Genomic DNA, 17,268 nt, shown 5'->3' with positions numbered 1-17,268 from the left:
TTGCTTCTGATTCCTTTTTAGCAGAAGTTGCTGGTTTTGTGCTTGAAGAAGGTGCACCTTTGGTCTATTCGATGCTGGCAGGAGTTGCTAAATATTTACCTAATGAAATGCCTAAGAAGAAAGAGATTCGAAGAATAGGAAGAGTGGCAAACGGCGTTAATGTAGTTGGAGACCATTTTTTGAGTTTGTCACTTTTTTATAATTTTGTTACTTTTTAAGTGTGTCAATTTTTTTTTCCCGCACTTTTTTAATCTGTGTCACTTTTTTTAGTAATTGTTACCTTTTTGAATTTTTGTCACTTTTTTTTTTTTAGTGTTTGTCACTTTACCCTGTTATTTTTATTTTTTATTATTATTATTTTTTTAGTGTTTGTCACTTTTTTTGAGTTTATGTCACTTTTTTGAATCTGTGTAACTTTTTTAATTTTGTATCACTTTTCTAAATTCGTTACTTTTTTAAATTTCTATCACTTTTTTTAATAATAAATATCATTTTTTAATAAAAGTGATATTGTATGTAATTTTTAATAAAAAACAAAGTGATACTAAACTTTTAAAAGTGACACAACTTTTATAAAAAATTAAAATTTGACATTATTAAAAGTGAAATTGTATGTAATTTTTAATAAAAAAAAGTGATACTAAACTTTTAAAAGTGACACAACTTTTATAAAAAAAAAAAAAAATGACATTGCGTCACTTTTTAATTTTACACAGTATTTATTTATTTATTTATTTTTTTGGCTTTCAAAAAACTTTTTATATGATTTTTAAAAGATCCATAATTTTAAGGATATTTTTATAAGTTGCCCAAAAATCAATGTACAAACTTCAGAAAAATTTCTTTTTATTAATTGGACTTGGAGTTCGACGCTAAGTCCTCCTAGGATTATAAATACGGAGTAAACTTAAACCTAAAACAACTGGTACGTGCTACTCCTACGTCTTATAGAATACATGAGCAGAAATAACAAAGACAAATCAAAACTTCTTCTTCTGACTACGTCAGGTTTCATATTTCTTCAACCCAGATTGACGATAAAATTGTCTCTGATTCATAGTTTTAATCCATTTATTTCATCTTATCGCTAACATTTGGTAATTAGAAATTTGTTTTATTAATCTCTGATGCTTGACTGTGAACTAATTTCGTCTGCTTCTTCGTCTCTTTTCTTGAAACTGGATACATAGAATGTGAGGATGAAACACCCTTTGATTCTTTGTTATCTTTAGTCTCATCTGCAGTGTCGGCCCTGACTATAGGCGGGATAGGCGATCGCCTAAAGCCCCACTTTGGGTAAAGGCTCCAAAAAAAAAATTAATTTTTATTATATGTATGTGTGACATTTGAAATTGATCTAAAGCCCACAAAATCTCAAGACCGACCTTGCTCCGCTATATATAACTCTTGTTAGTAACAAGAGTACATTGAATATATGAAAAGATGATGATACCATTCGCTTTGGTAAATTTCCCCATTTTACGAGATTATTTATTATAGTTGATTGTGTGATCATTACAAAATCTTTATTTTTAATTATGTGTAACTATATAAATTAGGTCTTCTACTTTGTAATAGTCAGAAAAGAGTTTATTGTAACAATTTATAAATTCCAACAGACTGCTTAATTGGTGACCAAATGCCACTTTTTAGAGAAATATGCTTACAAATTGTTTGTTTTACTTACAAGTTATCTTCTTTTAGAGAAATAGTTTCAAACCACAGTTTTATGCAACATCTATTTATGAGTTTCATCAAAAACAGAAAAACTTTACTTCCAAATAAGCAACAAAAGGGCTAAAACCATTGCAAATTTGAGAATTTTCAAGAACACAGTGTACGTACTATTAACCCTTAAAAAACACAGATTAAGACAAGCTAAATCATGTTACAGATTAAATCAATGTATCCACCTATTTATAACATAATTACTACTATATCTAGTATCAGCAGTATTATGTCGAGCCACCAATTCCCTCTAGCATAAACTGGCTAAAAAGTTAGCATAATAACACACACTACAGATTCGAATAAGAAACATCTGATGTGAAAAACCTGGTCAACTTGTTCGTTTCCTTTTAAAAGCTGGATGGATGATTCCATTGGAAGACTCTAACTTATCGATCCTTGCCATGTAGTCTTTCATCCTCTTCAAGACAATATGCATTGTAGAGGCATTACTTGAGATCTTCTGTATAAGGAGTTGTATCTTCTCAGCTTCCTCTTGATCCTCTCCAACTAATGAGGCCATTCTATTTGACTCAACAGGTACACCTGTGCGATGGAGAAATGCTGTACATTAAGTGCTAAAATATGTAATAGATTTTAGGTGACACAAAGGCCACAACATGAGGAAGCCATAGAAATATCACATTGTAATACTTTCTTCTTCATATTTCTGTGGAAGCAGAGCAAAAAAAATTTCAGAATAAGATGTTCAGTGCATACCATTATAGGACATGCTGCACACATGCAAACAAAAATAATGTTCCCTTCAACCAAATGTTTACCTTGGGTTTGTTTATTTTTGAAAGATTCGCTGAAACTGCCTAGAAGACATCCTCACCTAACAAAGGAAATAATGTACAAAGAACATGAAGAAGATTATGATAGGCCTCAATATGCCTCTTGTATTAGCTTGTTTGTTTGTTTGTTTTTTTTTTTTTTTTTCCCCAATTAGGGTACAGCAAACATGGGAATCTTCTGGGTTACATGCTACTACTAGAATAGAAGGGGAAGGATATTATCAGTTCATTCAGGAGAAATTGGGTATGTCTTGGGAGAGAAGTAGGGCCTGTAGAATGATCTGCAATCCATTGTAATTCCATTCAGTCTAATCATTAAATATATAAAAAAAAATACAATGCAAATCAGGTTCGTATCATCGATTCTAGAGCAAATGGCAACAGATTTAGGGAAAGAACTGGAGAAGATGGGGTCACTTATGGAGAAATTTGAACAAGCGCAGCAAAAATTCAGCAAAGAGGATGACTTTCGAATGGATTGGCAAGGCCGACTCAAAATATATCTACTGTGAAAATCCAGACTGGTGCTGTCTAAGCGGTAGAGCATTTTCTAAATAAATCAGTTGTTGGAGGCACATAATGTGTAAAGCCACTACAGAGTGTTTTGATGGTGAGGCATTGGCATTGTTTATAGGGGTAGATTGGCATCAACATGTGTAAACTTGGGAAGAATTAAAGATCCTACTGCTTGAGAGATTTCTTTCCTCTCACGAGGGCAGAAATTGAAATTCCTCTCACTTGAACAAGAAGGCATCACCAAAGAAGATTGGAAGATCTTTGAAGTCCCAGCTTCTCTTTTGCCGGAGACTTTTGAACCAGCATTGCCATTGCAAAACAGGCCTGAGAAGAAGGCATCACGATCAATTTGAAAGGATACTACGTAAGTAGGCTGAATCCAGATATTAAGGCATAGGATCCGGAGTTGAAAGCCAAGGACCTGGCCCAAAAAGTGGAGGATACAAACTTTTGTTCTAACAGACTTAATTAGTTCAGACACTAATGCTTTGCTCCAACAGGTCTTGATTAATTCAGGCTCAAATCGAGGTAAACTAAAATCTGCAGCTGATAGACCAGACCCAACACCCACTTTCTTGATCCACACTCCACTCCAGTTACTCCATTCAGCCATGATAACACTGGTTCAACAGTGACCATCTCTTTTCATATCCTAAATTGGATCCCATTTCATGTCTGGATTTCAATTCAACACCCAAATCAAAGAACTCCTTAAACCAGTTTACGGATGCAAGCATACAATTGAAGCGCGAGAAGCATTTGGTTTTTATGCATGATCAGAAGTGAGTAGTGGGCCATTGCTGTAAAAACAAGGAGCTAGTGGGGGTGGGCAATGACATGGAAAAATTGGAGCTTGAAGTATCCGATGATGAGGACTGTCAAATGGAGCCGTATGGAGTTGGCAATGCAGAGGTGCTATCCATAAATTTTGTAGTAGTTTGTAGTAGGGCCTACTAAAACAAGGATGGGGAAAATCAGAGGTCTGAGTGCGCACCAAGCTGTTATGATTTTGGCCAAATGTGAGGAGACCCATAGTTGTATTCTAGTCACTCGAATTCAGTATTTGGAAATTTCATGGGGGGTTGCAACCAAATATGAGATTTTCATTGATATTATACTAGTTGTTCGTCTCAATAAGTCTACCAATTTTATCGGGCAGAAACATCACTGTATCACTTCCACCACAGTTGGGATTCTTGCGAGGGAAATGGTTCGGCTGCACGGTATTCGAAAATTAGTAATTGGCCAGGACTTTCACCTTGCGGACAAGGTCACTTATGATTATGTCTTGGCTTGTTTGTTTGCTATCCAATTAGGTAGGGTGGGGTAATATGGGAATCTTCTGGGTTACATGGTGCTAGAATAAAAGGAAAAGGTTAATATGTGTCTATTCACACTGAAATTGGGTATGTCGTGGGAGAGAAGTAGAGCCTCATGACTGCAATGCAACCTATTGTTTTCCTTTCAGTTTTCCATTCAATATATACTCAAAAATAAATTAAAATACAAATCCAGTATGAGATGAATGATTAAATTTCAATGGACTGAGTCAAAGCACAACTCACATATGCCCTGTAGGAAATATTTTTGAACATAATGCACCAGGTGAAGCACAAATTCAATGCAAAAATTTCTCAGCAGTTCAACCATGTTTGAATTAATCAATGTCTTTTATAAAGAAAATTAGATCTCTATTCAAAAGGTTCATCCAAAAAGTAGGACATTGTCGGATACTCATTTGATACTCTAAACTTGTTGGACTGCTTGATATTGTTATTCTTAATGATAATGGAGAAGCTGATGTTTAAGAAAATGAAGTTGGGATAATTAAGGATTACGATAAAATGTTTTAGTATTTTATTTTGTTTTTATTATTATGCAACAGTTTTAATTTTTTTTATATTAATGAAATTATGTTAAATTTTATAACACGTATCCTAATTTTATTTTATTTTTAAAAAAAAAAAAAAGGCCGTATCAACGTACCCGTATCGTATCGTATTCGAATTACTTATCCATATCCGTGCTTCTTAGATCAAAACCTAATGGCAGCTTCCTTTGTGAACAAAATCACTATCAACTTGTAACTCACAGTCATCTTCCAGGGTAACCACATTTTTACACATGCACAAACAGGTATGAATGCAGACAAATGCACATACCATGTTTACTATGAGAATGCTAACATTTAAATCGATTCACTCTGGTGGATGAATCGTGGCCACTAAACCAGAGCGTTTAACATCTCCGTGGTTCTGTTTCGAGGAAAGTGGTGGAGCAAATGATCTTCTCAAAAGAATATTTATAGAATAAAATTTATTCATGCTAATGTGCAAACTGAATACCCAAATAACTTTTCGTCATTTGGACACCTGAAAGTCACATATAACCAATATGCAGACCGCCATGCTTTGCCAGTTTCAGTCATGTCAACCAATTACACAATCAATTATATTATATTATGAATAAAAATGTCACACAATCCTGCAATATATAATCCAAATAAGCAAGAAGACACAAGTTTCAAGTGACTAAAAAAAAAAAATAATAATAATAATAATAATAGGGCAATATTAATCACATTTTCACCAGTATCTAAATTTACCAGAGAACAAAAAGGAAAATTTTCATATCACAGTAAAAAAATATTAACTTCTTATAAAACCAGAGCCACATAAAATAAGCTATACTTAAATTTTTTTAAAAAATTATTTCCAAATTTACACAAGATACCTTTATCCAACAAACCCTAAGAGCCACAATACACAGCAGAGACATAGGTTAAAGCAAAATTCAAATTTGCAAACGCACCTGGATTGTGACCCGCCTCCGATTCGGGTCCCGGTTCAGATCCATCTTCGGATAAACTGGTCGGGGGAATAATGGGTCGTTGAGAAGAAAAAAGAGAAGCGAGCGTGGAGTTAAGCTGATTCGGAAGTGTGGTTCTGTACTCAAGCACTTTCTGGGCTATCTGCTCCACTTCTTCTTCAAGCTTCAACACCTCTTCTTCTTCATCTTCTTCTTCGAGATTCGAAACGTCGTCGCCTTGAATTGGGTTCTGGTTTTGCGTTCGGGTAGACATTTAACTGTGCACTGAACCCTGACCCCCTCTTCTATGACTATGGATGTATCTGAGACAGAAGGGATATCTTCGGTGGCTGGGTTGCAAAATTTGAAATTATACGGTTTGCTGTGAATTATGCACTACGACTGAGTCCAGATTTCATTTTCATGCTCATATTTTATTATTTGTAAATAAAAATTTTGTAGCAGCAAAGTGTCAAATATTTAGTAGGACACAATTGATTTTAGGTAATTGTTACTACTACAAAATTTATTAAGTACACCAAAACATAGGTTTAATAAATATACTACAACAAATTTATAATTATATACCTAATTTTATAAAATACGAAAAAAAAGAATTTTAGATTTTAATAAATACAACACAACTATATTTCATCTATTTCTTTTCGAGTAAATTTAACCAATAATCACTTAACTTTACGCTTGATTACTACTTGCTCACTCATCTTTCACAGATTACTGAATGATCACTCATCTTTTCATATAATTACTCATTCACCACTCGTCTCTTCAAATAATTGGGCGACTTTTACGGCAAATTTCGACAACTTCCGATCACAAAGAATGTCGAATTTTGATACCGTTGGAAAGCCCACAATATCCTCTTCAATTACCACCCAAAATCTCATTATAACTCCAAGGGATTCGATCGAAAAATTGCCTTAAAAGTTGCCCAAAAATTTTGAAAATCTGCCCAGATTTTCAGATTTTTTGGGCGACTTTTAAGGCAATTTTTCGGCAACTTTCGACTATCAAACCTATCGAATTTTGATACCATTGGAAAACCCACAATGTCCTCTTCAATTACCATCCAAAATTTTCCTATAACTTCAAAGGATTCGGTCGGAATAAACCCACAAAATCAGCATCTTGAAAAGGCGAAAATCTAGACAAAGTTCGGGATGCTGACTTTGTGGGTTTATTCCGACCGAATTCTTTGGAGTTATTGGGAAATTTTGGGTGGTAATTGAAGAGGACATTGTGGGCTTTCCAATGGTATCAAAATTAAATAGTTTTGATGGTCGAAAGTTGCCGAAAAATTGTCTTAAAAGTCGCCCAAAAAATCTGAAAATCTGGGCAGATTTTCATAATTTTTGGGCGACTTTTAAGGCAATTTTTCGATCGAATCCCTTGGAGTTATAATGAGATTTTGGGTGGTAATTGAAGAGGATATCGTGGGCTTTTCAACAGTATCAAAATTATACATTCTTTGTGGTCGGAAGTTATCGAAAATTTGCCGTAAAAGTAGCCCAATTATTTGAAGAGACAAGTGGTGAATGAGTAATTATATGAAAAGATGAGTGAGCATTCAGTAATATGTGAAAGATGAGTGAGCAAGTAGTAATCAAGTGTAAAGTTCAGTGATTATTGGTTAAATTTACTAATTTCTTTTCTTCTAGAGATTTCTTTACACCGTGTACATTTTATATTGGATGCATCCACACTAATTTTATTAATTACTTTTTCAAAGAAGGGGAAGATAAAGAAGAAGAAGAAAACTTGATTTCTAAAAGATGGGTCTGAATCTTTTTGTCAATGAACTTTGATTTATAATTTTTAAAGAGGTCACTGAAATGTTTTGAAAGTTATTAAAAGAAAATGGGCCAAATTAAAATACACTCATGGAGAGATACATATTTACGGTCTCTATTTTATAAATTTTTTTGGAGAGTCAAAACTTTTAAGGATGAAATTTACATTTTCGCCAACCTTTCTTGGTACGAATTATTATAAATATGATTTTATATTTGTGTATTTATTCATTTAAATGAGTGAAGATTTTAGTAACATAATTAATTATGTGTAGTACAACCTGACTATTCTGATTCTCTTGTTGATCTTATAAATTATTATATCATTGAAATGTTTTTCCCTTTCACTTTTCTTTTGGTCTGCATCATTCATAACTTTTAGTCCAAATGATAGATTTACTGCTACTCACTTCTCAGATAATGAATTAGTAAAAAAAGTATAAAGAATGATTAAACAAATTGGATTATATGTTCTCCATGCCGCTTTCGGTAAAGAGTCGCATTTTGCAATTATAAGATCTAACGAATTGAAAAAACAAAAAATTCTAATAAAAATATATATATATATATATATATATATATATATATATATAAAAGGAGCAGAAGAAGAAGAAGTTAAGTTTAGGTAGGGATATCAACGAATCAAGTCGAGTTGACTTGCAAGTCAAAACTAGAGGCTCGGACTCGGCTCGAATAAAATGAGCAAGCCTTTTTTTGAGCTCGAGCAATTTGGCCAAAAAAATTTGGCTCGACCCGAGCCAGGCATGCTTGGTTTTGGTTTTGATTTTGGTATTTACGAGCCTAAGTCGGCGAGCCACACAGGCCGACTCGAGCTTTTTTCGGGCCGAACCACGGGCACAAGATCCGACGAGCCCGATTTACATCCCTAGGTTTAGGTTTGTGGTGTGATTAATTAAAAGTATATTAATCCTAATTATGTAATTTTACTTGAGGCTATTTAAGTAAATAAGGAATAAAGTTAATGATTATGGTGTACTTAGCTCCTATTCTTTTCAAATTTTAATGGTTGGAATAGTGTTTTTTGAAAAATGTGTTGTTGAAAAAGAATGAAAAAATTTTAATTTGTGTGTAATATTATTTTATAGAAGATTGTGTAGTTGAAAATAAGAGAAAGAAAAAGAATGAGAATGGGGTCAAACGGGGACTTAATAAATTTTGTGGTGATAATATAATTACCCATTAATTTTTAATTATTTAATCGACAAGTTGGTCTCTAATTTTTGAATCGAGACATTTTTGTTCCCAATCATAAGTGCTCAGTGTTTATTAAATACTAAGGTCATCTTTGATTTTTATTTTATTTTTTTTCAAATTTATTTTTTTACATAAAAATGGAATTCATAATCTTTATCAAGTTTTTAATCACATATTTTTCCCAATTTTTCATTAAAATTTAATAAAAATTTATTTTTATTTAATCCAAACAAGGGTTAAGTATTCATCTATTGAAAAAAGAAATATACACTTAAAACCTATACACTATAGAGGAAGAGAGAAAGGAGAGCATCTTCAGTTGACTTTTTAAATATGAGATTTTCTATTTTAAAAAGTCAATCATTAAAAACATGTTTCAAATGACTTTTTATATTAATATTTTAATTTAGAGAGCGTATTTGACTATCTAAATTATATGTTTCAATTTTTAACTTAACAAAATAATAAAATAATTTAGATAGAAATTAATTAAATAAAAAATAGAGAAAAATAATAAATATATTTTGACACACCGATATATTTTGCAGCCGGCAGATATTGAAACTTGAAACTATACTGTTTGGCACCCGTTTTGTGAAAATGAAAATGGGTAAAATAGTATTTTTTTGAAAAATGAGTGGTTGAAAAAGAAGACATTTTTTTTTTGAGTTACGTTTATTATTATTTTATGAAAAATTGTATGGTTAAAAATAAAATAGAGAAAAATAGAATGTAATGAAATGAAAATTAATGGATGCCAAACAAGGCTAAATAAAAAATCTTAAATGTGTTCTTGTCTATTTAAGACTAACTAGCAAGAAGAATATTAGAACTCTCACTAAGTTCCCGTTTGTTTTTCATTATTTGTCCATTAAAATGAAAAATATGACCGTTATTCATTACGGGCATCATATTTTACTTTTTATCTATTTTGTAGGATTCGTAATAATTATATTTTTCATTCTCATTTTTACATTAATGTATACCAAACAGGGTCGTAAAAGAATACACTACAAAGTGCAACCTTTAGCACATTCTTTAGTTTTTCTGTCACAATCCTTCCAATCAGAGCAATGTCAAGAAAACGAAAATGCTAAAATCCCTTCTAACAGTCAAATGGATGAACAATGCCATATTTCATGCAAAGAAATCCCATATTCAGTCTCAATTCAACGAACCATCTTAGATGAAGAGTCCAAAGTTCTCTTATCCAGTCGATATTTCAAACCCAAATAAATAAGCAAGAAAAATCCACTTTTTTCATGGGATTCATCGCCTCGATCATGACTCTTCTGGATTGTTCCTGCATCCCACTAAAACTATATAAGACTGTAAGTCTGTAAATGTTTCACGTTCAAATTACCTTTATTTAGTCTCGTTTGGTAGAATTGAAATTTGATCTTGTGCTGTTTATAGAGAACACCCAGTGTTTGTGAAGTTGTCTCTGTGAATCACATTTCAGCTCATTTTTCTCTTATTCTCATGGAAGCTGAAGGGCCTCACTCTCCAACCTCGAAGGTAATCCTTAAAGTTTGTACACGGGCTGACATGCAAGCCTCTAGAAGTTGTTTAAACAGTTACATTAGTCCAGGACGTGATAGGGTTTGAAATATATGTGGGATAAATATCATATTGCGAGATACAACATATAGAAATTTGAATATCTAAGAACTTTAAGCATGGGAATGTGCTTCTTTGATAACTTATGTCGTTGCTGATGACTGTTAAGTCTTTAAAGTCAAATTGTTTTATCATTTGGAATTACAAATTACTTCTTTCCCATGTGCATTTTAGTCCGGAAGAATTAGACTCTGTCTGACAGTACGACTACACGCTGCGACATCATTAACAATTTTTCACATAAACATGCAGTAAAATCTAAAATTACTACTGGAAATTTTTTTAAAGATCATTGGGACATGCCATTCTCCACAATGGTTATTACCTATTTTGGCAACTACACTTTTGTGAGTGTATTTGGAGATTTTGAAAGTTGGAGCCTTTGAACAGTATAGTGATAAGAAAGCACAACAATAATCTTATTAACAGGTTCTAAATTGGAATGATGCCTCCCATTGTGATGTAATTAAACTCACTGACAGATCTAGAAAATTCTGGTGAGTAGATTGCAAATGGACCATGCAGTCTTAGATCGTTGCATGATTGGATTATTCTGCTACTGGGTTCATATATAAAGCATTTTCGGTAAGTTTAATACAATTGGAAGTGTATACCTATAATTCTGAATTACTGTTTCAAGTGATTTGTTATTTCAGATTTTGTAAGGTCCTCATGGTCTTGCTTGTACCAATGACAATGATTTTGATTAGCTTAATGATGACCCTAAGCAGAGCTCACCCGTTTGTAAATGCTCAGTTAACAGTGCAATTTGCGGTTGGTTTCTTTTACGGAATAAAAAAAAATTTACAGTGTCTTCAAATTAGGCCTATTGTATGTACTGCAAGATATGATGAAGCATTGTATTCCACTATTCGAGGAAACAAAACGTAGCCACCTCATTTCTTTTTTTCAGCAGGGGTAGTCATCTCAAAAAATTGAGTGGGAAGTTCCGTATCGCCTCTTGTTTTCTTCAAGTAAGTGCGATAAAGATGGTGTTATTCTGGAACTGGAGAAAGGAGTAGAGACGAATCAGGCGGACTATGATAAGAGAACTGCGCTTCATTTAGCATCATGTGAAGGATGCACAGAGATTGTTCACCTACTTCTTGAGAAAGGAGCCGATGTGAACATCAGGGATCGATGGGGTCGCACTGTAAGTGCAATGCTTTATAAAGTCATATCGCATAATCGCCACGATTCTCAGTTTCTTATAGCATGCAGCATTTTTAGTCTCTAATGCTACTTATGTTTAGTTTGAAATTGTAATTTTGAGAATTCACGCGTGCAAGTGTGCTATCAGTAGCTGCATATAAAGAAATTTGAGTTTTCACCAATTCTATTTTCAACAAAGCTTCACTAAGGATTATGAGCTTTTTACCATGCACTATCCAAGTTTCCACAACTCCTGGAATATTCTTGATGGTCATACGATCTATAAATTTTGCAGCCTCTTTCTGATGCTCGTAGCTTTGGCCATGAAGACATCTGTAAAATTCTGGAGGCACATGGTGGAATTGACCCGGTATATTACTTTTCAACATGTCTTATACAGAACATACACCCATCACGTGAAAGAATTTTCGTTACTTTTTTAATTAAACTTCACTTAGATAAGGACTGTTTTCCTCCTAACAGTAACCCCCTTGGCAAGAATAGGAAAAGTTACAGTACACCTCTTACTCTGTTTCCTTAGTTGGAAATTGTGGGAAGGGGAATTTATTTTTTATATTTTTTTTATTAATCCCATTTACTTCTACCATTTTATCATCTTTATTCCTTGTGGTTGAAAAAGGTCTTTCAGAACAGGAATCTTTGAATGCAAATACCAAAACCAAATGCTTCAACAATTTCGCCACCTCATTGCCTGAGCTCGAGAATAAGTTTTTCATATCAGTGTCCCGTACCATCATAAAGAACATTTCTTCTCTACTCTCTTACGTATGCCAGTTATTGAACTACTAAGTTGGGGCTACTTGAAATGTTAAGTATCTGACAGTGTTGAGGTTGAGAAATGTGTATCTATTCTAGCTCAGGTGGATATCTAAGAAAATTGGCGTTCTTTTCCATGATAATAAAACTCATTGCTGAGACTTGATTCATTAACAGAACGTTTGATGATAAGTTCTCCTAAGTTGTCATTCCATGACTGAAGTTAGTTGGCTAACTGTTTAGACTTTTATTGCCTATCTATACGTGTTAGGCTAAAGAAAGACATTAAACTGCTATATATTTCTTTTTGCACTACCTCTTTGAAAGTCGCTAGTGTGATCACTCTCATTTAGACGATTAGTGTTGTCTCTTAGTTTTTCGACAATATGAAAAAACTTCTGACATTCCTGTAACATAACATACTTCATTTCTAAATGCTTGAGACAGGTGGGACTTGAAACTCCAGCTCCATGTTGTGAAATTCCCCACACTGAGGTAGACATGAGGAAAGCAATTCGTATTGGAGAAGTAATTTCACTTACCTGAACCCAAATTAGTTCCCACAAAGCAACTTGAATGTTAATTTATTTTTGGCCAAAAGTGAAAAGGCACTCCTGGGAACACGCAAGTCAGTGCGAAAATTTAGTTCTTGGTTTGTAGGAGAGCGTCCTCTTGCAAAACTAATGCAATTATCAATAAATGACAGGGTGCATATGGTGAAGTTTATTTGGTTAAGTGGCGAGGTACAGAAGTTGCAGCAAAAACAATTCGTTCTTCTGTTGCATCTAATCCGATGGTGAGGTGAGCTCTACTGTGCAATTGTTTAACTTAATTCATATATTAATACATGCACATGCAATATTATTAGATTTTAAATCCCACCTTTCATTATAAAATCTGGATTTTAAAATCTATAATCAGCAGATACAAGTACACAACACCCAATGGCATTGAGATAAAAGAAAAATGAATAACACGTTTAATTCAGGTGTAGTATAACAAGCGGAGAGAAAATATTTTCCCAAATATGTTTAGCAACTTTCCAACTAAAATCTTGGAAAATATTTCTTCATCTGTGTTGCATATATTGACTCGTTTCTTGTTAATATTTTAAAGAATATTGTATAAGTTGCATTGTGCTGTTTTATTGGATGTCTGGATGAGAACGGCGTTCCTATCTTGTAGAAAGTGAAATCTTGATTTTTTGATCTCAAGAGTTCTTTATCTTAGAATCCAAATTACAAATATCTATACTACCATCTGGATTAACATTTATACTAGCATAATAACAAATCATTTACAACATTTTATCTATATAATATATATTATCTTTGCTTTTTTGGTTTCTGTTGTTGATTGCTTTGTAGGGACAAGTTTCTACAAGAAATGGGATTGTGGCAAAGATTGCGTCACCCTAATATAGTAGAGTACCTCGGTGTTTTAGATTTAAAGCACTCTGACCGCATAATCTTCCTTGCAGAGTATCTACAAAATGTAAGTATTGTTCAGTTCATGATGTTGTTTTCGGAGAGCATGAACATGATAGCGATTCCATTCCTAATGTAGTAGTCACAGAACTTATGTTAGGATAGAAAAAGAAAGTGGGTATTCATTTATGTCTGTAAGAATTATTAGTTCTCAAGTTACTTTCAGTTCAAATTTAGGAATTTTACGTATAAAATAGATCTGGTATGACTGAATAGATACTGATTTGGTCATTCAGTACAACTGAGTTTTTCTCCTAAATCCTCCAATAAATCTTCGTCTCATCTCTTATTGTTCTACTTCAATGAACTAATTCTTCTATAAGTTGGAATCCTAGGGAAGCTTATATGATATATTGAGGAAGAAAGGAAGACTTGATCTGCTGACTGCAGTTTCTTACGCTTTAGATATAGCAAGGTACGTGTTCTACAAGCACCTTTTCATAAGTTATGCATACTGTGAAACATCTGTAAACATCTCTTCCAGATGTAAATGCCATACTTACGACCATATCAGTGAAGATGATTTTGATCACATCGGTTATTATTGTTCAATGGTGTACAGTGTATCAGTATTATCTCATGCTTATTGTATATAAGATTTGGACTTCATAAAGATTAGTGAGTGGTAGATCTGGGAGATCTATTAATAAGAGAGGAAACTGTTTTTTCTGAGTTAATCTTTTACTTAATATGATCGCTTTCTCACTTCCCTCTCTGAAAAGAAAATGAATTCAATCAGCTGGTAGTATTTGGGTATTATGTAAACCTGTTCTATCCTGAACTCAATTTTTTTTTGTTGGCATAGGTATGAATTATCTTCATCAGCATAAACCTCATCCAATAATCCACCGAGATTTGACACCTAGGTACTGACGATTCATCTTTAACTGTTTTGTTCCACCCACATTTGCATGATTGGCGAAGCTTTTAAATACGTAAAAGTTACTTCTTATTTTCAAACATGTTTGGACAAGTTATTTATTACTTTAAAGTAAAAAAGTTTACTTATTCTGAAAGTACGGTCATATTTTAATGTCAAATAAATAATTTACCTATTTCCAATTTTGATCAATAAAAAATCTTGATTATCATAAAACTTGACAACTTAAAAGCAACACATGTTAAGCTTAACTGCTTAAGAGAGCAGCATGCTGACGAGCTATTCGCATTAAATGAAGAAAAACCGAGTTAATCCTCTTCAACTTGTTTAAGTTTTTTCTCAGAGTTATTTCATCAGTCAACCATTTCTTGTAGAAATATTTTGCAAGACGGAGCAGGGCGCCTTAAGGTCACAGATTTTGGACTAAGCAAAATTGTACAGGGAAAAGATGCTCTTGGTTATAAAATGACTGGTGGAACAGGATCATGTAAAATTTGCTAAGTAATACACTTATTTTGAATATTTTTTTAGATATTCTAACGAGAAGCTTTTATGGTAATTTTAAGATCGCTACATGGCTCCTGAAGTCTACTGTCGAGAATCGTATGGGAAGAGCGTTGATGTCTTCTCATTTGCTATGGTTGTCCATGAGGTAAACTGAAAACATATTCTAAGTTCAGCTAATGTGAAGGCTTTCTAATCATATCCTAGCAAATTCCTTCCAAATGATGCCATGGATTGTCTACAGATGTTCCAAGGGGGGCCGTCGAACAGGGGAGAAAATCCAGAGATATTGGCAGACAGACGAGCATATGAAGATTCACGACCACCTCTCTCCTCAATTCTGTACCCTGAACCCATCAACAAGTGAGTCAATTGAATATTCCTTATCCGTACCCTCTACTTTTCGCCATTGAAAGTTCATGAAAAGACACACTGAGTTATCTTTGATAGTGTTACCGTGTTTTTCACACAAAATGATCTCTCTGTCATCGAGAAAACTGAAGCGCTCTTCATAATGCATTTTCTTTTGCACGAATACAATCTGTTTTCCTCTCATTTCACAAGTATACTGAAATCGTCATGTCATTATTTTGGAATTAAAATTCTCAAGTGAACGCAGCATAAAAAATATGGTTACATCTGGTTTTTGCCTGATGAAAACCTTGAACTCAATGGCAGGCTTCTTAAAGAATGCTGGCACAAGAATCCGGATCGCAGGCCTTCATTCGGAGAAATAATTATGCAGCTGGAGGTTATTCTAGAGAACTTGCAACAAAGAAGACTTCTAACCTGCAATAGCTGTATAATTATATGAAATTACAGCAGACTGGAACTCTGCTAATATGTGTCATCTCTCTGTTGTTTCACATTTACCATTTAGTTTTGCTTGTACTCGTTTTTATGTACCAATGATCGTCAACATAAGCAAGACACTATGTTTTCTATGTTCCCTTTTCAGCTTTGTAATCATGGATGTATAATTTTGAATCAGAAATGCTACAAAAATAGGGTCAAAAACTGGGGGACAAGTGTTGAATCATAAATGGACAGTTTGAAAACTTTAAGGAATAAATAAATAAATAAATAAAAATCCAAATGCTGGTTGAAATCATTTTTGAAATAATTCACGCTTTCTCTATTTTTAACCCTATTCAACCATCATTATTTTTTTTGAAATTAGTAAGTAAATGTATTTTTGAGTTTTCTTTCCGTTTCCCAATAGACGACTCTTTCTTTCTAAAATATATATATTTTTTATTTTCTAAAAATTCAGTTTTCCTGGTATAAATACGAATTCCAGCTGCATTTTTCTCACAATATATATATATATATATATTGGAATAGTGATAATGTTTACAAATGGGTTGAGCCCGAATCTCATTAGTTAGGTCCAACCGGAGGACTAGACTGGATGAGGAAAGAAAATTACGGATTGGACCAATCCTTCCCACGATATTGGTGGGTTGGAAGATGGAATAGATCTAAGTGGAAATTACACAAAATCAGAAGTGTAAACATCACAATTCAAAAATCAAGTACCAAATTCAATTATTCACAAATCATGTATTATATAATTAATCCACCCAATTCAATTAAAAATATTAATTATTTCCCCCATTCCCTTCTCACTCTATTATGCTTCCTAATCTCTCTTCTCTCCCAATAGTAATCGCGCGTGCCGGTGTAAGATGATCTTTGGCGCAGCATATTTACCATTGGAGTTGAACCATCTGCGAGGTGGCATCGCCATCAGAAGATTTCTTGGTGTAGTGTCAGGGGGGTTTTCTATTTTCTCTCTCTATATACCTCCATTTCTCTTCATCGAACATCGTTGTCAGAGTTAAGGGATTTTTTGTGGGTTTCAACCACTGCTTGTTATTTGAGTTTTATAGTTAGTATCCTAGATATTTTCTTCTTTCTTATATTGTCTAAAATTTCTAGATTTGGTCATTTGTTTTCCCCTTGAATTATCT

At 33.4% G+C, this 17,268-nt stretch overlaps 2 protein-coding genes across 2 annotated transcripts; one reads left to right on the top strand and one right to left on the bottom strand.

Annotated features, from left to right (window-relative positions):
- Window positions 1-1,821: 1,821 nt before the first annotated feature.
- LOC111385489 lies at window positions 1,822-6,259 on the bottom strand. Its single transcript, XM_023009887.1, has 2 exons — window positions 5,853-6,259; window positions 1,822-2,274 (listed from the first exon to the last, which is right to left on the bottom strand). The coding sequence occupies exons 1-2, from the start codon at window positions 6,121-6,123 to the stop codon at window positions 2,060-2,062; spliced, it is 486 nt and encodes a 161-aa protein (XP_022865655.1). The 5' UTR covers window positions 6,124-6,259; the 3' UTR covers window positions 1,822-2,059.
- A 3,899-nt stretch (window positions 6,260-10,158) lies between these two features.
- Window positions 10,159-16,245, top strand: LOC111378198 (integrin-linked protein kinase 1-like). Its single transcript, XM_023001368.1, has 15 exons — window positions 10,159-10,206; window positions 10,292-10,393; window positions 11,001-11,080; window positions 11,152-11,269; window positions 11,418-11,648; window positions 11,943-12,017; window positions 12,872-12,952; window positions 13,131-13,225; window positions 13,792-13,918; window positions 14,247-14,326; window positions 14,717-14,777; window positions 15,166-15,278; window positions 15,358-15,443; window positions 15,540-15,658; window positions 15,974-16,245. The coding sequence occupies exons 1-11, from the start codon at window positions 10,159-10,161 to the stop codon at window positions 14,739-14,741; spliced, it is 1,062 nt and encodes a 353-aa protein (XP_022857136.1). The 3' UTR covers window positions 14,742-14,777; window positions 15,166-15,278; window positions 15,358-15,443; window positions 15,540-15,658; window positions 15,974-16,245.
- The last annotated feature ends 1,023 nt before the right edge of the window (window positions 16,246-17,268 follow it).

Source organism: Olea europaea, chromosome 3, assembly GCF_002742605.1.
Source record: "Olea europaea var. sylvestris chromosome 3, O_europaea_v1, whole genome shotgun sequence".
Taxonomy (NCBI): Eukaryota; Viridiplantae; Streptophyta; class Magnoliopsida; order Lamiales; family Oleaceae; genus Olea; species Olea europaea.
The sequence above is the reverse complement of the archived record's forward strand: the minus strand, read 5'-3'. Positions and strand labels throughout refer to the sequence as shown.